Below are 21,417 nucleotides of genomic sequence, written 5' to 3'. Positions count from 1 at the left end.
AAATCTGTCTGAGTGTTGTTTCCAGATCTAAAACCAGTACATGAGGTCTAATAACTTATTTAGTCTTTTGGAACTGTGTAATTAATTAATATCATCTTTGTCTCCTACATCTCAGGCAGAGCTTTCCATTTCCAAGGATGGACTTCTTCATTTTGGTGATGTGGTCATGCTGCTCAATCCTGAGAATAGTGAGCAGTCATTAAGTAACCCATCCCCAGTATTCGGCAACTTCACCCTGTCTGCAAACCCAGATGAAAGCGCAATACATTTCAAGAGCCACCTAACTGCGCCATGTGGGGTCAGCGCCAGCAGCAATGTGAAACCATGTGGCAGAAATGCTTTTGTGGTTACAAGGTATGTGTAATGTCCCCTGCTATAGGGGTCTATAGTAAGTGTTCACTTTGGTTTGTGAGCAGTTGTCACACTTTTAACCGGCTAATGTTTTTTCACCAAAAATGTCCCCAAAATTGTCAATTTTATTATTATCTAACTAGCATAGAAGTATTCCACCTACCTTGATATCTTCATTCCATTGCTGAAATGTCTCTGTCGAATCGCTCACCGTGATTTTGAGTGTCATGTTGCAGCCAAATTTATGATACTTTTCTAGAAGGTTTTTCACACTCTCAACATAGTATCCAGCTCTTCTGTTACCCGAGAAGCCATGCACAACACATTTAAAAGGCTTTTCAGGCCGCTTTCTCATTAACCTGGAGGACTCGGTTGAAGTTTTCATCCTTAAAAAATGTATGTACCAACAAAGATCCCATCCCTCTTTAGCATCATTCAGAAGCAGGGCCGCCATCAGGGAGGGACTGCCGGGACTCTAGTACCGGGCCCGCAGACAGGGGGGGCCCGGGTGACAGAGGCAAAAAAGAAAGAATCAGCGCTGTGGCATTTCAACTATGTAGTACGTACTGGAGCCGGCCGTGAGCTGTGATTGTCTCACGGAGCTGCAGCCAATCAGGAGCAGCAGCTCCTTATCAGCCAATCAGGAGCGGCCGCTACTGATTGGCTGCCGTTCCGCGAGCTGTGGATTGGCTCGCGGTCGGCTGCGTAGTTCAAATGATGCAGTGGCGCGGATGCTGGCGGACGGCTCCAGTCTGACTCCATAGTTGAATTCCACAGCGCTGATGCTCTCTTTCTCCCTGCCTGCCACCCGGTGCATTGCTCGCCGCAGCTAGCCGGGCCCAATCTCTCTCAGGACAGGAGAACGCAGGTATGCTGACCCTGCCCTGTGCCCCCCCTTCTCTTGGCCAGCCAGCGCTGTTCCTCCCAGTCCATTCCAGCCAAGTCTTTCCTGCGCCCAGCCCCACGATCAGCCAGCCAGCCTTCCCTGCCTTGCCCCTCCCCCAGTCCAGCTAGTCTTCCCTGCGCCCCCCTCCTAGTCCAGCCAACCAGCCTGTCTTCCCTGTTCCCCCTCCCCATGTCCTGCCAGCCTGCCTTGCCCCTCCCCAGTCCAGCCAGCCTGCCTTCCCTGCATTGCCTCTCCCCCAGTCCAGCCAGTCTTCCCTTGTTCCCCCCTCCCAGTCCAGCCAACCAGACTTTCCTGCCCCCCCGCCCGATTCAGCCTGCCTTGCCCCTCCCCAGTCCAGCCAGCCTTCCCTACCCCCCTCAGTCCAGCCAGCCTGACTTCCCTGCCTTGCCCCTCCCCCAGTCCAGCCAGTCTTCCCTGCACCCCCCACCTAGTCCAGCCAGTCAGCCTGTCTTCCCTGCACCCCCTCCCCATGGCCAGCCAGCCTGCCTTCTCTGCCCCTCTCCTACTGCCCTTTGCCCCCCTAGACCAACCAGCCTTTCCTGCTCTTTGCCACCCCAGTCCATCCTTCCCAGCCCATTGCCCCCTCTTGTCCAGTGTTCCCTGCCCTGTGCCATCCCCTACCCCTCCCCCATGCCTAGCCATCCCTGGTTTTTGCAGCAATTGAGGCAAAACCCCTGCTATAGCTCCACCCACATTATCCAGCACTCTGCCTTATACCCCGGGCAGGGGCCCTGTCTATTTTATTAGTACCGGGCCCCAGAAGTTCTGATGGCAACCCTGCTCAGAAGTGGAAATTTTAGTCTCAGGTACTTGAAAGCTTCTCCCTCTTTACAAAGTTTTTCATAAGCCCGAATTTGATATTTAACGGGGGCAGCAGAATTTTGCTTCCATCAACCAGAGGACTGTGTTGGACATTTTTTTAAACACTACATGGCCTACAGTGACTACATGGCCTACGGTGACTACATGGCCTACAATGACTACATGGCCTACAGTGACTCAGCATTCTTGTATTCAGGTTTGACAAACTATATATTCTCTCAATGCCAAAATTCCCTATTATTTAATAAAATCCCCCTACATCATCATAAATGGACTATATCTTCATAAGCCCGAATGTAATGTTTAACGGGGGCAGAAGAATTTTGCTTCCATCAACCAGAGGATTGTAATGGACATAACATGGCCTACAGTGACTACATGGCCTACAGTGACTATATGGCCTACAGTGACTACATGGCCTACAGTGCCTACAGTGACTACATTGCCTACAGTGACTACATTGCCTACAGTGAAGTTACTATGTGGCCTACAGTGACTACATGGCCTAGAGTGAAGTGACTACGTGGCCTAGAGTGACTACGTGGCCTAGAGTGACTACGTGGCCTACAGTGACTACGTGGCCTACAGTGACTACATGGCCTACAGTGACTACATGGCCTACAGTGACTACATGGCCTACAGTGACTACATTGCCTACAGTGAAGTTACTATGTGGCCTACAGTGACTACATGGCCTACAGTGAAGTGACTACATGGCCTACAGTGACTACATGGCCTAGAGTGAAGTGACTACGTGGCCTAGAGTGACTACGTGGCCTAGAGTGACTACGTGGCCTACAATGACTATGTGGCCTACAATGACGTGACTACATGGCCTAGAGTAACTACATTGCCTAGAGTGAAGGGACGACATGGTCTACAGTGACTACGTGGCCTACAGTGACTACGTGGCCTACAGTGAAGTGACTACGTGGCCTACAGTGACTACATGGCCTACAGTGAAGTGACTACATGGCCTACAGTGACTACATGGCCTAGAGTGAAGTGACTACATGGCCTACAGTGACTACATGGCCTAGAGTGAAGTGACTACATGGCCTAGAGTGACTACAAGGTCTAGAGTGACTACAAGGTCTAGAGTGACTACATGGCCTACAATAACTACATGGACTACATGGCCTACAGTGACTACATGGCCTACAGTGACTATGTGGCCTACAGTGACTACATGGCCTAGATTGAAGTGACTACATGGCCTAGAGTAACTACATGGCCTAGAGTGAAGGGACTACATGGCCTAGAGAGACTACATGGCTGCAGTGACCACATGGCCTACAGTGACTACATGACCTACAATGACTACATTGTTGACAGTGACTACATGGCCTACAATGACTACATGGCCTACAGTGACTACGTGGCCTACAGTGACTACATGGCCTAGATTGAAGTGACTACATGGCCTAGAGTGAAGGGACTACATGGCCTAGAGAGACTACATGGCTACAGTGACCACATGGCCTACAGTGACTACATGACCTACAATGACTACATTGTTTACAGTGACTACATGGCCTACAATGACTACATGGCCTACAGTGACTCAGCATTCCTGTATTCAGGTTTGACAAACACCCTCCCCCATGCCTAGCCATCCCTGGTTTTTGCACCAATTGAGGCAAAACCCCTGCTATAGCTCCACCCACATTATCCACCACTCTGCCTTATACCCCGGGCAGGGGCCCTGTCTATTTTGTTAGTACCGGGCCCCAGATTTTCTGATGGCAGCCCTGCTCAGAAGTGGAAATTTTAGTCTCAGTTACTTGAAAGCTTCTCCCTCTTTACAAAGTTCTTCATAAGCCCGAATTTGATATTTAACGGGGGCAGCAGAATTTTGCTTCCATCAACCAGAGGACTGTGATGGACATTTTTTTAAACACTACATGGCCTACGGTGACTACATGGCCTACAATGACTACATGGCCTACAGTGACTCAGCATTCTTGTATTCAGGTTTGACAAACTATATATTCTCTCAATGCCAAAATTCCCTATTATTTAATAAAATCCCCCTACATCATCATAAATGGACTATATCTTCATAAGCCCGAATGTAATGTTTAACGGGGGCAGAAGAATTTTGCTTCCATCAACCAGAGGATTGTGATGGACATAACATGGCCTACAGTGACTAATTGGCCTACAGTGACTACATGGCCTACAGTGACTACATGGCCTACAGTGCCTAAAGTGACTACATTGCCTTCAGTGAAGTTACTATGTGGCCTACAGTGACTACATGGCCTAGAGTGAAGTGACTACATGGCCTAGAGTGAAGTGACTACGTGGCCTAGAGTGACTACATGGCCTACAGTGACTACATGGCCTACAGTGACTACAGTGACTACATGGCCTACAGTGACTACAGTGCCTACATTGCCTACAGTGACTACATTGCCTACAGTGAAGTTACTATGTGGCCTACAGTGACTACATGGCCTACAGGGAAGTGACTACATGGCCTACAGTGACTACATGGCCTAGAGTGAAGTGACTACATGGCCTAGAGTGACTACGTGGCCTAGAGTGACTACGTGGCCTAGAGTGACTACGTGGCCTACAGTGACTACGTGGCCTACAATGACGTGACTACATGGCCTAGAGTAACTACATGGCCTAGAGTGAAGGGACGACATGGCCTACAGTGACTACGTGGCCTACAGTGACTACGTGGCCTACAGTGAAGTGACTACATGGCCTACAGTGACTACATGGCCTACAGTAAAGTGACTACATGGCCTACAGTGACTACATGGCCTAGAGTGAAGTGACTACATGGCCTACAGTGACTACATGGCCTATAGTGAAGTGACTACATGGCCTAGAGTGACTACAAGGTCTAGAGTGACTACAAGGTCTAGAGTGACTACATGGCCTACAATAACTACATGGACTACATGGCCTACAGTGACTATATGGCCTACAGTGACTACGTGGCCTGGAGTGACTACATGGCCTAGATTGAAGTGACTACATGGCCTAGAGTAACTACATGGCCTAGAGTGAAGGGACTACATTGCCTACAGAGACTACAGTGACTACATTGCCTACAGTGACTACATTGCCTACAGTGAAGTTACTATGTGGCCTACAGTGACTACATGGCCTACAGTGAAGTAACTACATGGCCTACAGTGACTACATGGCCTAGAGTGAAGTGACTACGTGGCCTAGAGTGACTACGTGGCCTAGAGTGACTACGTGGCCTAGAGTGACTACGTGGCCTACAGTGACTACGTGGCCTACAATGACTATGTGGCCTAGAGTGACGTGACTACATGGCCTAGAGTAACTACATGGCCTAGAGTGAAGGGACAACAAGGCCTACAGTGACTACGTGGCCTACAGTGACTACGTGGCCTACAGTGAAGTGACTACGTGGCCTACAGTGACTACATGGCCTACAGTGAAGTGACTACATGGCCTACAGTGACTACATGGCCTAGAGTGAAGTGACTACATGGCCTAGAGTGAAGTGACTACATGGCCTAGAGTGACTACAAGGTCTAGAGTCTCTACAAGGTCTAGAGTGACTACATGGCCTACAATAACTACATGGACTACATGGCCTACAGTGACTATGTGGCCTACAGTGACTACATGGCCTAGATTGAAGTGACTACATGGCCTAGAGTAACTACATGGCCTAGAGTGAAGGGACTACATGGCCTAGAGAGACTACATGGCTACAGTGCCACATGGCCTACAGTGACTACATGACCTACAATGACTACATTGTTTGCAGTGACTACATGGCCTACAATGACTACATGGCCTACAGTGACTACGTGGCCTACAGTGACTACATGGCCTAGATTGAAGTGACTACATGGCCTAGAGTAACTACATGGCCTAGAGTGAAGGGACTACATGGCCTAGAGAGACTACATGGCTACAGTGACCACATAGCCTACAGTGACTACATGACCTACAATGACTACATTGTTTACAGTGACTACATGGCCTACAATGACTACATGGCCTACAGTGACTCAGCATTCCTGTATTCAGGTTTGACAAACACCCTCCCCCATGCCTAGCCATCCCTGGTTTTTGCACCAATTGAGGCAAAACCCCTGCTATAGCTCCACCCACATTATCCACCACTCTGCCTTATACCCCGGGCAGGGGCCCTGTCTATTTTGTTAGTACCGGGCCCCAGAATTTCTGATGGCAGCCCTGCTCAGAAGTGGAAATTTTAGTCTCAGGTACTTGAAAGCTTCTCCCTCTTTACAAAGTTCTTCATAAGCCCGAATTTGATATTTAACGGGGGCAGCAGAATTTTGCTTCCATCAACCAGAGGACTGTGATGGACATTTTTTTAAACACTACATGGCCTACAGTGACTACATGGCCTACGGTGACTACATGGCCTACAATGGCTACATGGCCTACAGTGACTCAGCATTCTTGTATTCAGGTTTGACAAACTATATATTCTCTCAATGCCAAAATTCCCTATTATTTAATAAAATCCCCCTACATCATCATAAATGGAATATATCTTCATAAGCCCGAATGTAATGTTTAACGGGGGCAGAAGAATTTTGCTTCCATCAACCAGAGGATTGTGATGGACATAACATGGCCTACAGTGACTACATGGCCTACAGTGACTACATTGCCTACAGTGAAGTTACTATGAGGCCTAAAGTGACTACATGGCCTAGAGTGAAGTGACTACATGGCCTAGAGTGAAGTGACTACGTGGCCTAGAGTGACTACATGGCCTACAGTGACTACATGGCCTACAGTGACTACAGTGACTACATGGCCTACAGTGCCTACAGTGACTACATTGCCTACAGTGACTACATTGCCTACAGTGAAGTTACTATGTGGACTACAGTGACTACATGGCCTACAGTGAAGTGACTACATGGCCTACAGTGACTACATGGCCTAGAGTGAAGTGACTACATGGCCTAGAGTGACTACGTGGCCTAGAGTGACTACGTGGCCTAGAGTGACTACGTGGCCTACCGTGACTATGTGGCCAACAATGACTACGTGGCCTACAATGACGTGACTACATGGCCTAGAGTAACTACATGGCCTAGAGTGAAGGGACGACATGGCCTACAGTGACTACGTGGCCTACAGTGACTACGTGGCCTACAGTGACTACATGGCCTAGAGTGAAGTGACTACATGGCCTACAGTGACTACATGGCCTAGAGTGAAGTGACTACATGGCCTAGAGTGACTACAAGGTCTAGAGTGACTACATGGCCTACAATAACTACATGGACTACATGGCCTACAGTGACTATATGGCCTACAGTGACTACGTGGCCTATAGTGACTACATGGCCTAGATTGAAGTGACTACATGGCCTAGAGTAACTACATGGCCTAGAGTGAAGGGACTACATGGCCTACAGAGACTACATGGCTACAGTGACCACATGGCCTACAGTGACTACATGACCTACAATGACTACATTGTTTACAGTGACTACATGGCCTACAATGACTACATGGCCTACAGTGACTACGTGGCCTACAGTGACTACATGGCCTACAATGACTACATGGCCTACAGTGACTACGTGGCCTACAGTGACTACATGGCCTAGATTGAAGTGACTACATGGCCTAGAGTAACTACATGGCCTAGAGTGAAGGGACTACATGGCCTAGAGAGACTACATGGCTACAGTGACCACATGGCCTACAGTGACTACATGACCTACAATGACTACATTGTTTACAGTGACTACATGGTCTACAATGACTACATGGCCTACAGGGACTCAGCATTCCTGTATTCAGGTTTGACAAACATCATCATAAATGGACTATATCTTGGTACCAAGTGCTACTTAAGAGTTCTAAATGCCATATTTATTCTTCTCATGGTGAAATCGGTTCGAGGTATCTACATTCATGTCGGAAACATTTTCACTGTTGCGCAGTGTGATCCACTCAACTGCTTAAACACTGGCTTTGCGTCCATCTCTGAATCAGGCACTAAGTCCTAAAATGTTAATTTGATCAATGTAACCTCGTGTTACAAATAACCCATAATAGATTTTTTTTTTATTACTTATTCAACAAAGACAATAAGGCAATATGAAGGAGCCATGTGTGAAAAAGTAATTTCACCGAAACTGATTCAGTATCATGAAATATGGTAATTTGAGCTAGGTGCTGCCAAATTAATTGCACCTAATTGAAGTGTTTCCACCTCTGTTTAAAAGCTAAACTTTTGGCAGCTCTATCTGGAGCATCCAGGTTTGTGGTGAGACATCTTCCATGATCTAAGAGAGGCAACAGTTACTGCTCATCAGTCTGGAACGTTTAATAAAGCCATTTCCAAACGGGATGTAGTCAGGATCCCGACCGTCAGAATCTCACTGCCGACAGCGGCATTCCGACAGTCACAATCCAGACAGATTTTGACAGTAAGTAATAGGGTTAGGGCTAGGCAGTAGAGGTAGAGTAAGGGTTAGACTGTGGGAGGGGAGGGTTAGGCTTAGGTTGTGGGATGGGACGGTTAGGTTAAGGGTTAAGATTTGGGTTAAAATACTTACCAAAATCAGTTGGGAATTTGACCATCGGGATGCTACAGACGGTATTCTGACCATCGAGTTCCCGTACCCAACCTTTCCAAACAACTTCTAGAGGATCATTATACAGTGAAAAAGCTCATTTATGAAAAGAAAGTATTCAAGACAGTTATCAATCATCCCAGGAGTCAGATTGCATGGACATAAAGCACAATAAATATTAAAGTTCATGTTTCCATCATCCGAAAAAGACTGTATAAACAAGGGTTGAGCAGCAGAGACCAGCTGCTATAGGACCCACAGCTGGTGTGGTTCAGCAGCAACAGTGGGGATTGTGAAGAGCAGTGGTTCTCAAACTCTGTACTCAGGACTCCACACAGCTCACGTTTTTAAGGTCACTCAGCAAGTGCACAGATGTATTCATTACTCACTGACACATTTTAAAAGATTCAAAGGTGGAGCTAATTATTTCACTTGTGATTGTGTGAGGAAACCTGGAAAACATGCACTGTTTGGGGTCCTGAGGACCGAGTTTGAGAACCTCTGGTGTAGAGGGTATTCGAGAAAGCCAGCTATAACCATACCAAACTGGAAGAAGGAGATGGAGGAAGAACTGAAGCATAATGTGTGAAATCACTGATGCTTAGCCAGTGCAAAGTGGATCCACAGCCCTGACATGAATGTGGTAGCAAGGCAAGGCTGGGGAGAGTGGGGTGTTCTTGGCTCGCTTGATAGAGGGTTTTGGGGTGATGGCTGTGCCCCTCGTGGGCCCTTATTAAATATTGCCATTGTCTCTACAGATGTCTAGTTAAGGGCCTATCAACTAGTTTCTAATTGCCGTATGTTTTAGGTCAACTGAATAAAACACAAAACTTCTGTAATTATGGTCTCTTGACAGATGAGTCCAAAATGGAGTTGTTTGTTCTAATGCACAGCACTTGTTTGACAAACACAATGCATCATCATAAGAATCTCTTACCATTAGCCAGGCAATATGATGGAGGAGTGATTAATTTGGCCCACTTCATAGCCTTCGAACTTGGATATAATGTAATCAAGTCCACCATTAACTCCTCTTTATACTAGTATTCTAGTGGAAAATGTGAGGCCATCTGTACCAACAACTGGAACTTGGCTGAAATTCTATAGAACAACAGGCCAATGTTCCCAATTCTACTACTGAATGGCTGAAAAAGAAAAGACGTTTTTGGAATGGCCAAGTCAAAGTCTGAGTTTCAGCGTCCTTTCGCTGGGTACACGATATATCGTCCAATATATAGTTTTGAGGTGGATCAGAACTTTATATCAGACACATCGTCTAATGTGTACCTGCAATTGCATGCTCCTCTGGGTCGCATGCAATCTCCTGTGATTGGCCGTTCAGCACAGCCAATCACACAATATGGCATGCAGGGCTGTGTAGTTTAATGAAGGACAGAACGAGTGATCGTTCTGTCGTTCATTAAATCTGCCTAGTGTGTACCGTAAATCTTGCATAGTCAGGAGCGAAGGGTAATTGCCATGACATTCGGCAAGATTGCTGGTCTTTTAGGTGTATCCAGCCTTAGAGATGCTGTTGTGTGACTAAGTGCTGTATATAAGCAATAATTAACTGAAGCAGTCCTGTAAGGAGGAATGGAACACAGAGGGGGTCATTCAGACCCGCTCGCGAGCGCAGGACGCTCGCAAGCTGGTCGATGCTAACCCAATGCGCATGCGCACGACGGAGGGAGCTCCGTTGTGCGCATGCGCGAGACTCGGACAGCGATGGGCTCTCCGTCGCTCCGGGTCTCGCACCAAAGGGGGCGTGCTGTCGATGTTGATTGACGGCAAGCCCCCTTTGGTTGGCGTGCCGGGGGCGTTGCTGCCAGACGGAGGCGTTCCCATGGGAACGCCTACCGGCTGAAGCCAGCCCCACTGACATCAGTAGTGATGTCAGTGGGAGTGATTTTGGCTCTGATAGAGCCAAAATCACTCCAGGGCTTGCGACAGCGAGACCCTACCGCAGGGTCTCCGTCGCAAGCCCGATGGTCACCCACAGCTATGCGAGCGTCCAAGAGGCCGCTCCATTGTTAGGTAGGAGGGCCCTGATTCAGAGCGAGCGCTCTGGTCAGAGCGTCCGGCTCTGAATCAGGCCCACAGTTCCTCAAATATAATGCAGGAGATTGAATACAAAAAAGTTGATTACTGCTAAGGATGGGTCACACACTGAATAAAGGTGTGTACAAACCTGGCTTTGTCATGCCGGCTCATAAATAAAATGTAGTGCAATATGTATGAATTATCTATTACGTGAGATTATATTCATCAGAAGTCTTGGTCAGGCCAGTAAAGAGACAGAAAGAGGATGTGCTTAGTATATCCAATGATATCATGTGTTGTGTGTTTGCATATATATATATATATTAGGGGTGTGCACCGGCCACTTTTCGTGTTTTGTGTTTTGGTTTTGGATCTGGATCTTTCTTCGTGTTTTGGATCTGGATTGGTTTTGCCAAAACCACCCTTCCGTGTTTTGGGTTCTGGGTTTTGTGTTTTGGATCTGTATTTTTTTTTAAAAAAGCATAAAAACAGCTAAAATCACAGAATTTGTTGGTTTCTCTGCTCCTATGCTATTATTAACCTCAATAACCTTAATTTCCACTCATTTCCAGTCTATTCTGAACACCTCACACCTCACAATAGTGTTTTCATGTCCAAAAGGTTGCACCGAGGTAGCTGGATGACTATGCTAAGCGACACGAGTGGGCGGCACAAACACGTGACCCATCTAGGAGTGACACTGCAGTGGCAGACAGGATGGCAGTTAGAAAAACTAGGCCCCAAACTGTACATAATGCAAAGAAAAAAAAGAAGTGCAAGATGGAATTGTCCTTGGGCCCTCCCACCCACCCTTATGTTGTATAAACAGGACATGCACACTTTAACAAATCAATCATTTCAGCGCCAGGGTCTGCCACACAACTGTGGCTGAAATGATTGGTTCGTTTGGGCCCCCACAAAACAAGCTGGCAATTAATGTGTCCCTGCACAAACTGGCTCTACGGAAGCAAGATGTCATCCTCATCCTCCTCATCCACCGATTCCTCACCCTCTTCAGTGTGTACATCCTCATCCTCACAAAGTATTAACTCGTCCCCACTTGAATCCACCACCACAGGTCCCTCTGTACCTTCTGGAGGCTGGTCTCCCTGGAAGAGCTGATAATTCATTTTGATGAACATCATCTTCTCCACATTCTGTGGAAGCAACCTCCTACGCCTTTCGCTGACAAGGTTCCCGGCTGCACTAAACACTCTTTCGGAGTACACACTGGAGGGGGGGCAACTCAGGTAAAATAGAGCCAGCTTGTACAGGGGCCTCCAAATTGCCTCTTTTTCCTGCCAGTACAGGGCTGTCTGACATGCCTACTTGGATGCTGTCACCGATGTAATCCTCCACCATTCTGTCAGTGGTGACAGTATCATATGCAGTGACAGTAGACATGTCAGAAATTGTTGCCAGGTCCTTCAGTCCGGACCAGATGTCCAAACTTGGTCCTGCCTGCCCTGCATCACCGCCAGCGGGTTGCTTAGGATACCTAAGTTTTTTCCTGGCAGCCCCAGTTGCGGGAGAAAATGAAGAAGGAGCCGTTGACGTGTCACGTTCCGCTTCAGCTGACAGTGTGTTCACCAGCAGGTCTTTGCACCTCTGCAGGCTTGTGTCGGCCGGAAAGAGAGACACCACATAGGCTTTAAACCTAGGATCAAGCACGGTGGCCAAAATGTAGTGGTCTGATTTCAACAGATTGACCACCCTGGAATCCTGGCAAAGCGAATGAAGGGCTTCATCCACAAGTCCCACATGCCGAGCGGAATCGCTCCGTCTTAGCTCCTCCTTCACTTTCTCCAGCTGCTTCTGCAAAAGCCTGATGAGGGGAATGACCTGACTCAAGCTGGCTGTGTCTGAACTGACTTCACGTGTGGCCAGTTCGAAGGGCTGGAGAACCTTGCACAATACGGAAATCATTCTCCACTGCGCTTGAGTCAGGTGCATACCCCCTCCTTTGCCTATGTCATAGGTGGATGTATAGGCTTGTATGGCCTTTTGCTGCTCCTCCATCCTCTGAAGCATATAGAGGGTTGAGTTCCACCGCGTCACAACCTCTTGCTTCAGGTGATGGCGGGGCAGGTTCAAGAGTGTTTGCTGGCGCTCCAGTCTTCGGCACGCAGTCGCTGAATGGCGAAAGTGGCCAGAAATTTTTCGGGCCACCCAAAGCGTCTCCTGCACGCCCCTGTCGCTTTTCAGAAAATTCTGCACCACCAAGTTTATTGTGTGAGCAAAACATGGGACGTGCTGGAATTTGCCCAGATTTAATGCCCGCACAATATTGGTGGCGTTGTCAGATATCACAAATCCCCAGGAGAGTCTAAGTGGGGTAAGCCACTGGGCGATGATTTCCCTCAGTTTCTCTAAGAGGTTGTCGGCGGTGTGCCTCTTACTGAAACCGGTGATATACAGCGTAGCCTGCCTTGTAACGAGCTGGCGTTTCTGAGATGCTGCTACTGGTGACGCTGCTGCTGTTGCTGCGTAAGGTGATACATCTACCCAGTGGGCTGTCACAGTCATATAGTCCTTAGTCTGCCCTGTTCCACTTGTCCACATGTCCGTGGTTAAGTGGACATTGTGTACAACGGCATTTTTCAGGACACTGAGGACACTTTTTCTGACGTTTCTGTACAGTATCGCCTGCCTAGTGAAGTGGAATCTAGACGGGATTTGGAACCGGGGACACACTACCTCCATCAATTGTCTAAATCCCACTGCACTAATGGCGGATACCGGACGCACGTCTAACACCAACATAGCAGTCAAGGCCTCAGTTATACGTTTTGCTTCAGGATGACTGCTGTCGTACTTCATCCTCCTCGCTAAGGACTGTTGGAGGGTCAATTGTTTAGTAAAAGTAGTGGTGTTCCTACTTCCTCTCTGGGATGATGAACGACTCCCAGCAGCAGCAACAGCAGCAGCGGCAGCAGTAGGCGTAGCAATGCAGGATCCTCCAGAGGAATCCCGGATAGGAGAGTCAGTCATGCCAGTGACATGGCCTGCAGGACTACTTCCGATCCTGACTAAGGAGGAAATTGACGAGGAGGGAGTTGACGGTGTGGTTTGCAGGCGCTTGGATACAACAGGACAACGGGATTTAGGTGTCCCTGGACTGCTTACGGTCTTAGCCAAAGTTTCTGAACTTGACAGTAACTTTTTATGAACGCGCTGCAGGTGCCGTATAAGGGAGGATGTTCCTAGGTGGTTGACGTCCCTACCCCTACTTATTTCACCTTTACATATGGTACATATGGCAAGACAGTTGTTGTCCGGATTTGGATAGAAATATTGCCAGACCAAAGAGGTGGAATGTTTGGTCTTCTGCCGAGGCATGACCGTGATGGGCTTTTTCATCCCACGGACAACAACTGTCTCCCCCGGAGCCTGATTTAAACAAACCACATCACCATCAGAATCCTCCTCGCCAACTTCCTCCTCAGCGCCAGCTACACCAGTATCCTCATCCTGTTGTACTTCAACAGTGACATCTTCAATTTGCATATCAGCAAGTGGACTGTGGGTGCTCCTTTCAGCACTTGCAGGGGGCGTGCAAATGGTGGAAAGAGCCACCTCTTCCCGTCCAGTGCTGGGAAGGTCAGGCATCGCAACCACCACCACACTTGGACTCTCCTTGGGGATTTGTGATATCTTCTTAGAAAGCACAGTTCTTCGCTGTGCTTTTGCCAGCTTAACTCTTTTGATTTTTTTAGTGGGAGGAGGGCTTCCATCGTCATGTGAAGCTGAACCACTAGTCATGAACATACTAGGGATCGACCTTAGCCGTTCCTTGCCACTCCGTGTCGTAAATGGCATATTGGCAAGTTTACGTTTCTCTTCAGCTGATTTAAATGTCTTTTTCAAGGTCATTTTCCTGAACTTTGCCATTTGGGATTGTATGTGCCCTCTACTATGACATTGGGCATCGGCCTTGGCAGACGACGTTGATGGCATGTTATCGTCTATGTCATGACTAGTGGCAGCAGCTTCAGCACTAGGAGGAAGTGGTTCTTGATCTTTCTCTATTTTATTTTTATCGGAGAAAGTTTGGTCCTCCATTTATGTTATATCGATTTGATATATACGTGCGGCTAAACACAGAAAATAATTTTTTTTTTGGTTTGGACTGGAGTGTACTTTCAGGGGTTACAGCACCCTTTAACGGTCAAGCCAGCCGGCCCTTTACTTATGACACAGGCGCACGCTTGGCACTACTTTGTTGATGCACGTGCGGCTACTGCGCACACAATTCACAAACACAGAAAATAATTTTTTTTTTGGTTTGGACTGGAGTGTACTTTGGGGGTTACAGCACCCTTTAACGGTCAAGCCAGCCGGCCCTTTACTTATGACACAGGCGCACTCTTGGCACTACTTTGTTGATGCACGTGCGGCTACTGCGCACACAATTCACAAACACAGAAAATAATTTTTTTTTTGGTTTGGACTGGAGTGTACTCTCGGGGGTTACAGCACCCTTAACGGTCAAGCCAGCCGGCCCTTTACTTATGACACAGGCGCACGCTTGGCACTACTTTGTTGATGCACGTGCGGCTACTGCGCACACAATTCACAAACACAGAAAATAATTTTTTTTTGGGTTTGGACTGGAGTGTACTTTCGGGGGTTACAGCACCCTTAATGGTCAAGCCAGCCGGCCCTTTACTTATGACACAGGCGCACGCTTGGCACTACTTTGTTGATGCACGTGCGGCTACTGCGCACACAATTCACAAACACAGAAAATAATTTTTTTTTTGATTTGGACTGGACTGTACTTTCGGGGGTTACAGCACCCTTTAACGGTCAAGCCAGCCGGCCCTTTACTTATGACACAGGCGCACGCTTGGCACTACTTTGTTGATGCACGTGCGGCTACTGCGCACACAATTCACAAACACAGAAAATAATTTTTTTTTTGGTTTGGACTGGAGTGTACTTTCGGGGGTTACAGCACCCTTAACGGTCAAGCCAGCCGGCCCTTTACTTATGACACAGGCGCACGCTTGGCACTACTTTGTTGATGCACGTGCGGCTACTGCGCACACAATTCACAAACACAGAAAATAATTTTTTTTTTGGTTTGGACTGGAGTGTACTTTCGGGGGTTACAGCACCCTTTAACGGTCAAGCCAGCCGGCCCTTTACTTATGACACAGGCGCACGCTTGGCACTACTTTGTTGATGCACGTGCGACTGCGCACACAATTCACAAACACAGAAAATAATTTTTTTTTTGGTTTGGACTGGAGTGTACTTTCGGGGGTTACAGCACCCTTAACGGTCAAGCCAGCCGGCCCTTTACTTATGACACAGGCGCACGCTTGGCACTACTTTGTTGATGCACGTGCGGCTACTGCGCACACAATTCACAAACACAGAAAATAATTTTTTTTTTGGTTTGGACTGGAGTTTACTTTCGGGGGTTACAGCACCCTTAACGGTCAAGCCAGCCGGCCCTTTACTTATGACACAGGCGCACGCTTGGCACTACTTTGTTGATGCACGTGCGGCTACTGCGCACACAATTCACAAACACAGAAAATAATTTTTTTTTGGTTTGGACTGGAGTGTACTTTCGGGGGTTACAGCACCCTTAACGGTCAAGCCAGCCGGCCCTTTACTTATGACACAGGCGCACGCTTGGCACTACTTTGTTGATGCACGTGCGGCTACTGCGCACACAATTCACAAACACAGAAAATAATTTTTTTTTTGGTTTGGACTGGAGTGTACTTTCGGGAGTTACAGCACCCTTAACGGTCAAGCCAGCCGGCCCTTTACTTATGACACAGGCGCACGCTTGGCACTACTTTGTTGATGCACGTGCGGCTACTGCGCACACAATTCACAAACACAGAAAATAATTTTTTTTTGGTTTGGACTGGAGTGTACTTTCAGGGGTTACAGCACCCTTTAACGGTCAAGCCAGCCGGCCCTTTACTTATGACACAGGCGCACGCTTGGCACTACTTTGTTGATGCACGTGCGGCTACTGCGCACACAATTCACAAACACAGAAAATAATTTTTTTTTGGTTTGGACTGGAGTGTACTTTCGGGGGTTACAGCACCCTTTAACGGTCAAGCCAGCCGGCCCTTTACTTATGACACAGGCGCACTCTTGGCACTACTTTGTTGATGCACGTGCGGCTACTGCGCACACAATTCACAAACACAGAAAATAATTTTTTTTTAGGTTTGGACTGGAGTGTACTTTCGGGGGTTACAGCACCCTTAACGGTCAAGCCAGCCGGCCCTTTACTTATGACACAGGCGCACGCTTGGCACTACTTTGTTGATGCACGTGCGGCTACTGCGCACACAATTCACAACCACAGAAAATATTTTTTTTTTGGTTTGGACTGGAGTGTACTTTCGGGGGTTACAGCACCCTTTAACAGTCAAGCCAGCCGGCCCTTTACTTATGACACAGGCGCACGCTTGGCACTACTTTGTTGATGCACGTGCGGCTACTGCGCACACAATTCACAAACACAGAAAATAATTTTTTTTTAGGTTTGGACTGGAGTGTACTTTCGGGGGTTACAGCACCCTTAACGGTCAAGCCAGCCGGCCCTTTACTTATGACACAGGCGCACGCTTGGCACTACTTTGTTGATGCACGTGCGGCTACTGCGCACACAATTCACAAACACAGAAAATAATTTTTTTTTTGGTTTGGACTGGAGTGTACTTTCGGGGGTTACAGCACCCTTAACGGTCAAGCCAGCCGGCCCTTTACTTATGACACAGGCGCACGCTTGGCACTACTTTGTTGATGCACGTGCGGCTACTGCGCACACAATTCACAAACACAGAAAATAATTTTTTTTTTGGTTTGGACTGGAGTGTACTTTCGGGGGTTACAGCACCCTTAACGGTCAAGCCAGCCGGCCCTTTACTTATGACACAGGCGAACGCTTGACACTACTTTGTTGATGCACGTGCGGCTACTGCGCACACAATTCACAAACACAGAAAATAATTTTTTTTTGGTTTGGACTGGAGTGTACTTTCAGGGGTTACAGCACCCTTTAACGGTCAAGCCAGCCGGCCCTTTACTTATGACACAGGCGCACGCTTGGCACTACTTTGTTGATGCACGTGCGGCTACTGCGCACACAATTCACAAACACAGAAAATAATTTTTTTTTGGTTTGGACTGGAGTGTACTTTCGGGGGTTACAGCACCCTTTAACGGTCAAGCCAGCCGGCCCTTTACTTATGACACAGGGGCACTCTTGGCACTACTTTGTTGATGCACGTGCGGCTACTGCGCACACAATTCACAAACACAGAAAATAATTTTTTTTTAGGTTTGGACTGGAGTGTACTTTCGGGGGTTACAGCACCCTTAACGGTCAAGCCAGCCGGCCCTTTACTTATGACACAGGCGCACGCTTGGCACTACTTTGTTGATGCACGTGCGGCTACTGCGCACACAATTCACAAACACAGAAAATATTTTTTTTTTGGTTTGGACTGGAGTGTACTTTCGGGGGTTACAGCACCCTTTAACGGTCAAGCCAGCCGGCCCTTTACTTATGACACAGGCGCACGCTTGGCACTACTTTGTTGATGCACGTGCGGCTACTGCGCACACAATTCACAAACACAGAAAATAATTTTTTTTTAGGTTTGGACTGGAGTGTACTTTCGGGGGTTACAGCACCCTTAACGGTCAAGCCAGCCGGCCCTTTACTTATGACACAGGCGCACGCTTGGCACTACTTTGTTGATGCACGTGCGGCTACTGCGCACACAATTCACAAACACAGAAAATAATTTTTTTTTTGGTTTGGACTGGAGTGTACTTTCGGGGGTTACAGCACCCTTAACGGTCAAGCCAGCCGGCCCTTTACTTATGACACAGGCGCACGCTTGGCACTACTTTGTTGATGCACGTGCGGCTACTGCGCACACAATTCACAAACACAGAAAATATATTATTTTTTTAGCACTTGGGGGGAGCACCCCTGATGGACAGAGCACCCCCTGGACAACACTACAGCACCCCTTTAGGACTGGGACACTGCACAGGACTTTGGAACTGACTGCACAACACAGTCCAGCCAGCCCCTATGGACTTTGAAGTAGTGGACACAGCCCCTATTAACAACAGCAGCACAGCACAACACAGCCAGCCCCTATGGACTTTGAAGTAGTGGACAACAGCAGCACTACACTACACTACACTACACAGCACTAACTCCCACCCTCCCTCTTCACTGTCCACAGCCGAGTGAGAAAATGGCGCAGACGCGGGTACCTTATATAGGATCCAAAACCCGCGAGACTCGGAAGGCGGGATGATGACGTTTTGCCTCGATGTCAGATCCGAGTCAGGCGGGAAAAGTCGAGCCTGACTCGGATCGGACTCGGATCGGGGGGGCTCGGGGGGGTTCGGATTTCAGAAATCCGAACCCGCTCACCCCTAATATATATATATATATATATATATATAAAAAAAATATATATATATATATATATATATATATATATGGTCCAAAACGAGTCCTCTTATGCGCTACCAATACTAAATTAGCAACTCTTCCTGAGAGCCACAGCCAGGAAAGGATCTAAAAAATCAAACATAGATATAAAAACACAGGGATAGCGCTTATAGGGCCTGACGCAGAGACAGACGCAATGCTGATACTTTCACAAAACGAGCTATTGCGCATACACGAACGCTGCACTGAGCACACCCAGTAATTGTTTTGCTACTACATTTGTATAGAGAAACCGCTCACAAAGTGAGTGACAGGTAGTCAGCATTTGGGGGTGGTAACAAGGATGTGGTCAGAAGAACGCGGCGGATCTGACCGTTTAAATGCCGTTTCATGGGCGTGCATAAATTAGTCATTGTGAGATCTCCTGTGCAGCATGAGACCTCTATCCATGTTAGGAGAGCTGCAGTGTTTGCGGCTGATCAGACTTGTCTTACATGCTGCGTGACTGCCCAATGTGCGTCGATGGTATAGATCTATACACTGTTGCATGTCGTTGGACAGATATGAGAAGGCAGCAGTGGGCGTCCCTATGCTCCGTTGTGCATTGGATGGCATTAGCAAACTTTAGCAACAGCGATCCGTCAGAGTATGCAGTTACGTATGCATTACCGTCCGTCTCTGAATCAGGCTCATAGTGTAATAGATCAGTATAATGGGAAATATAAATGAATGTGATTAAGCGTACATTAATTATATTGTTAGGATTATTATCTGCAATCTATATAGTCCAAAGGAAACTTCTATTCTCCACCTCAAATGAGGACAGTGTCTTACTTATTCTGCAATTATACCCAGCACCAGATAAACCCAAGAAACGTCCCAAGGCTTACCATAGTTAAGTATTTAGGGTTTATTTACAAATGCTCAAAAGAGATTAAAAACTCATACAATTAAAAATATGTAAAAAAAAGAAGCATATTACAAAGACTAGACACAGGCAGCAAATTGTCACCAATTCCAAAGGTATGTCCAAGTGTAGTCACCCATTGTAGAGGCTGCTTCCAAGGATGTGATACTGGGAACCATTCAACGTGTTTCATTGAACCTGAACTTCATCCCATATCTATCTATCTCATATCTATCTATCTATCTATCTATCTATCTATCTATCTATCTTGTATCTATCTATCTATCTAATATCTATCTACTGTATATCTATCTATGTATCTATGTATCTAGCTATCTATCAAAAAATTAACAAGCACTAACACTTCCCCCTTCGCTTGTCTCCATGTCAGAATTGACTACTTGCATTTTCCTGGGAACACTTTATGCTGATGGAATTATGGCCATATCCTGTTATCACAGTTCTGGATGCTAAAGAGGAATTGTACAAACTCACTTTATAATGTATTACACCAATTATCACTTTTTATTCTGCTAACTTTGTGTGTAACTTGTGTATGACACAATGTGTAGCCACCCTAAGGTGTTGTGACACACACATTACCTGTCCGACTTGTTGGGAATCACTTATTGAAGATATAGGCATGAAAAATATATTTTTCTTTTTGCTCATAAAACATTTCAAGTAAAGTGACATTGTACATCTACTTATATTGGGTAACAGTGTGGACGGCAGCGAGGAGGGAGAACCGTTGCATTATGGACAGAATTTTGCCTTGAAGACAACAGATGAATTCATGGGTCATGTAAGTGAATATGGAGTGTGTGTATGTGTGTATATATATATGTTCATGTACATTTGAATTTGAATATATGCTTTTTTTTTTATATGATCTCTTGAGTGCCGCTTCTTGCTCGCTGCAATCCATGATACTGTGAGGACAGGCACCGGAGTATTTTGTGACTTTCCTATGTGAGTGCCAGCATATTGAGGACATATGTATGTATGACTGTGTATATATAATATATATATATATGTCCAAAACTGCTGGCACTCATATATAATACATACAACTTGTGCTGGTGCCATATCCGAGTGATATCAAATAGCGTCCAAAGGAAAGGATCGGCACTCACAGGATCACATCATCCAAAGATCGAAATTTATTGCATATACATGGCAAGGTCTACGTCACATTTCAGGGCCTTAGCCCCTTAGTCAGGTCCCACTTGCAACAAGACAGACTGTCTTAGACTTTTTGGTGCCCTGTGCCAGAGGGAGCATTGGCGGCCCCCCTCCATTTTTTGGAAGGACCAGGGAAGAGATAGAAGAGGCCAGGAGATGCTGGGGATAAAAG

General features: G+C 47.0%; 1 protein-coding gene across 2 annotated transcripts in view; it reads left to right on the top strand.

Moving 5' to 3' along the window:
* The window catches only part of CFAP161 (cilia and flagella associated protein 161), a 90,449-nt gene that overhangs the window by 19,512 nt on the left and 49,520 nt on the right, over positions 1 to 21,417 (top strand). For both annotated transcript variants that reach the window (XM_088473022.1, XM_088473021.1), the window contains exons 3-4: positions 116 to 354; positions 20,784 to 20,865. In XM_088473022.1, the coding sequence (XP_088329148.1) occupies positions 116 to 354; positions 20,784 to 20,865 (321 nt within the window). The remainder of the gene's footprint in view (positions 1 to 115; positions 355 to 20,783; positions 20,866 to 21,417) is intronic.

This window comes from Taudactylus pleione, unplaced genomic scaffold (assembly GCF_031769625.1).
Source record: "Taudactylus pleione unplaced genomic scaffold, aTauple2 ptg000129l, whole genome shotgun sequence".
In the NCBI taxonomy this organism is placed as follows: Eukaryota; Metazoa; Chordata; class Amphibia; order Anura; family Myobatrachidae; genus Taudactylus; species Taudactylus pleione.
This window is presented reverse-complemented; position numbering and strand designations above follow the sequence as displayed.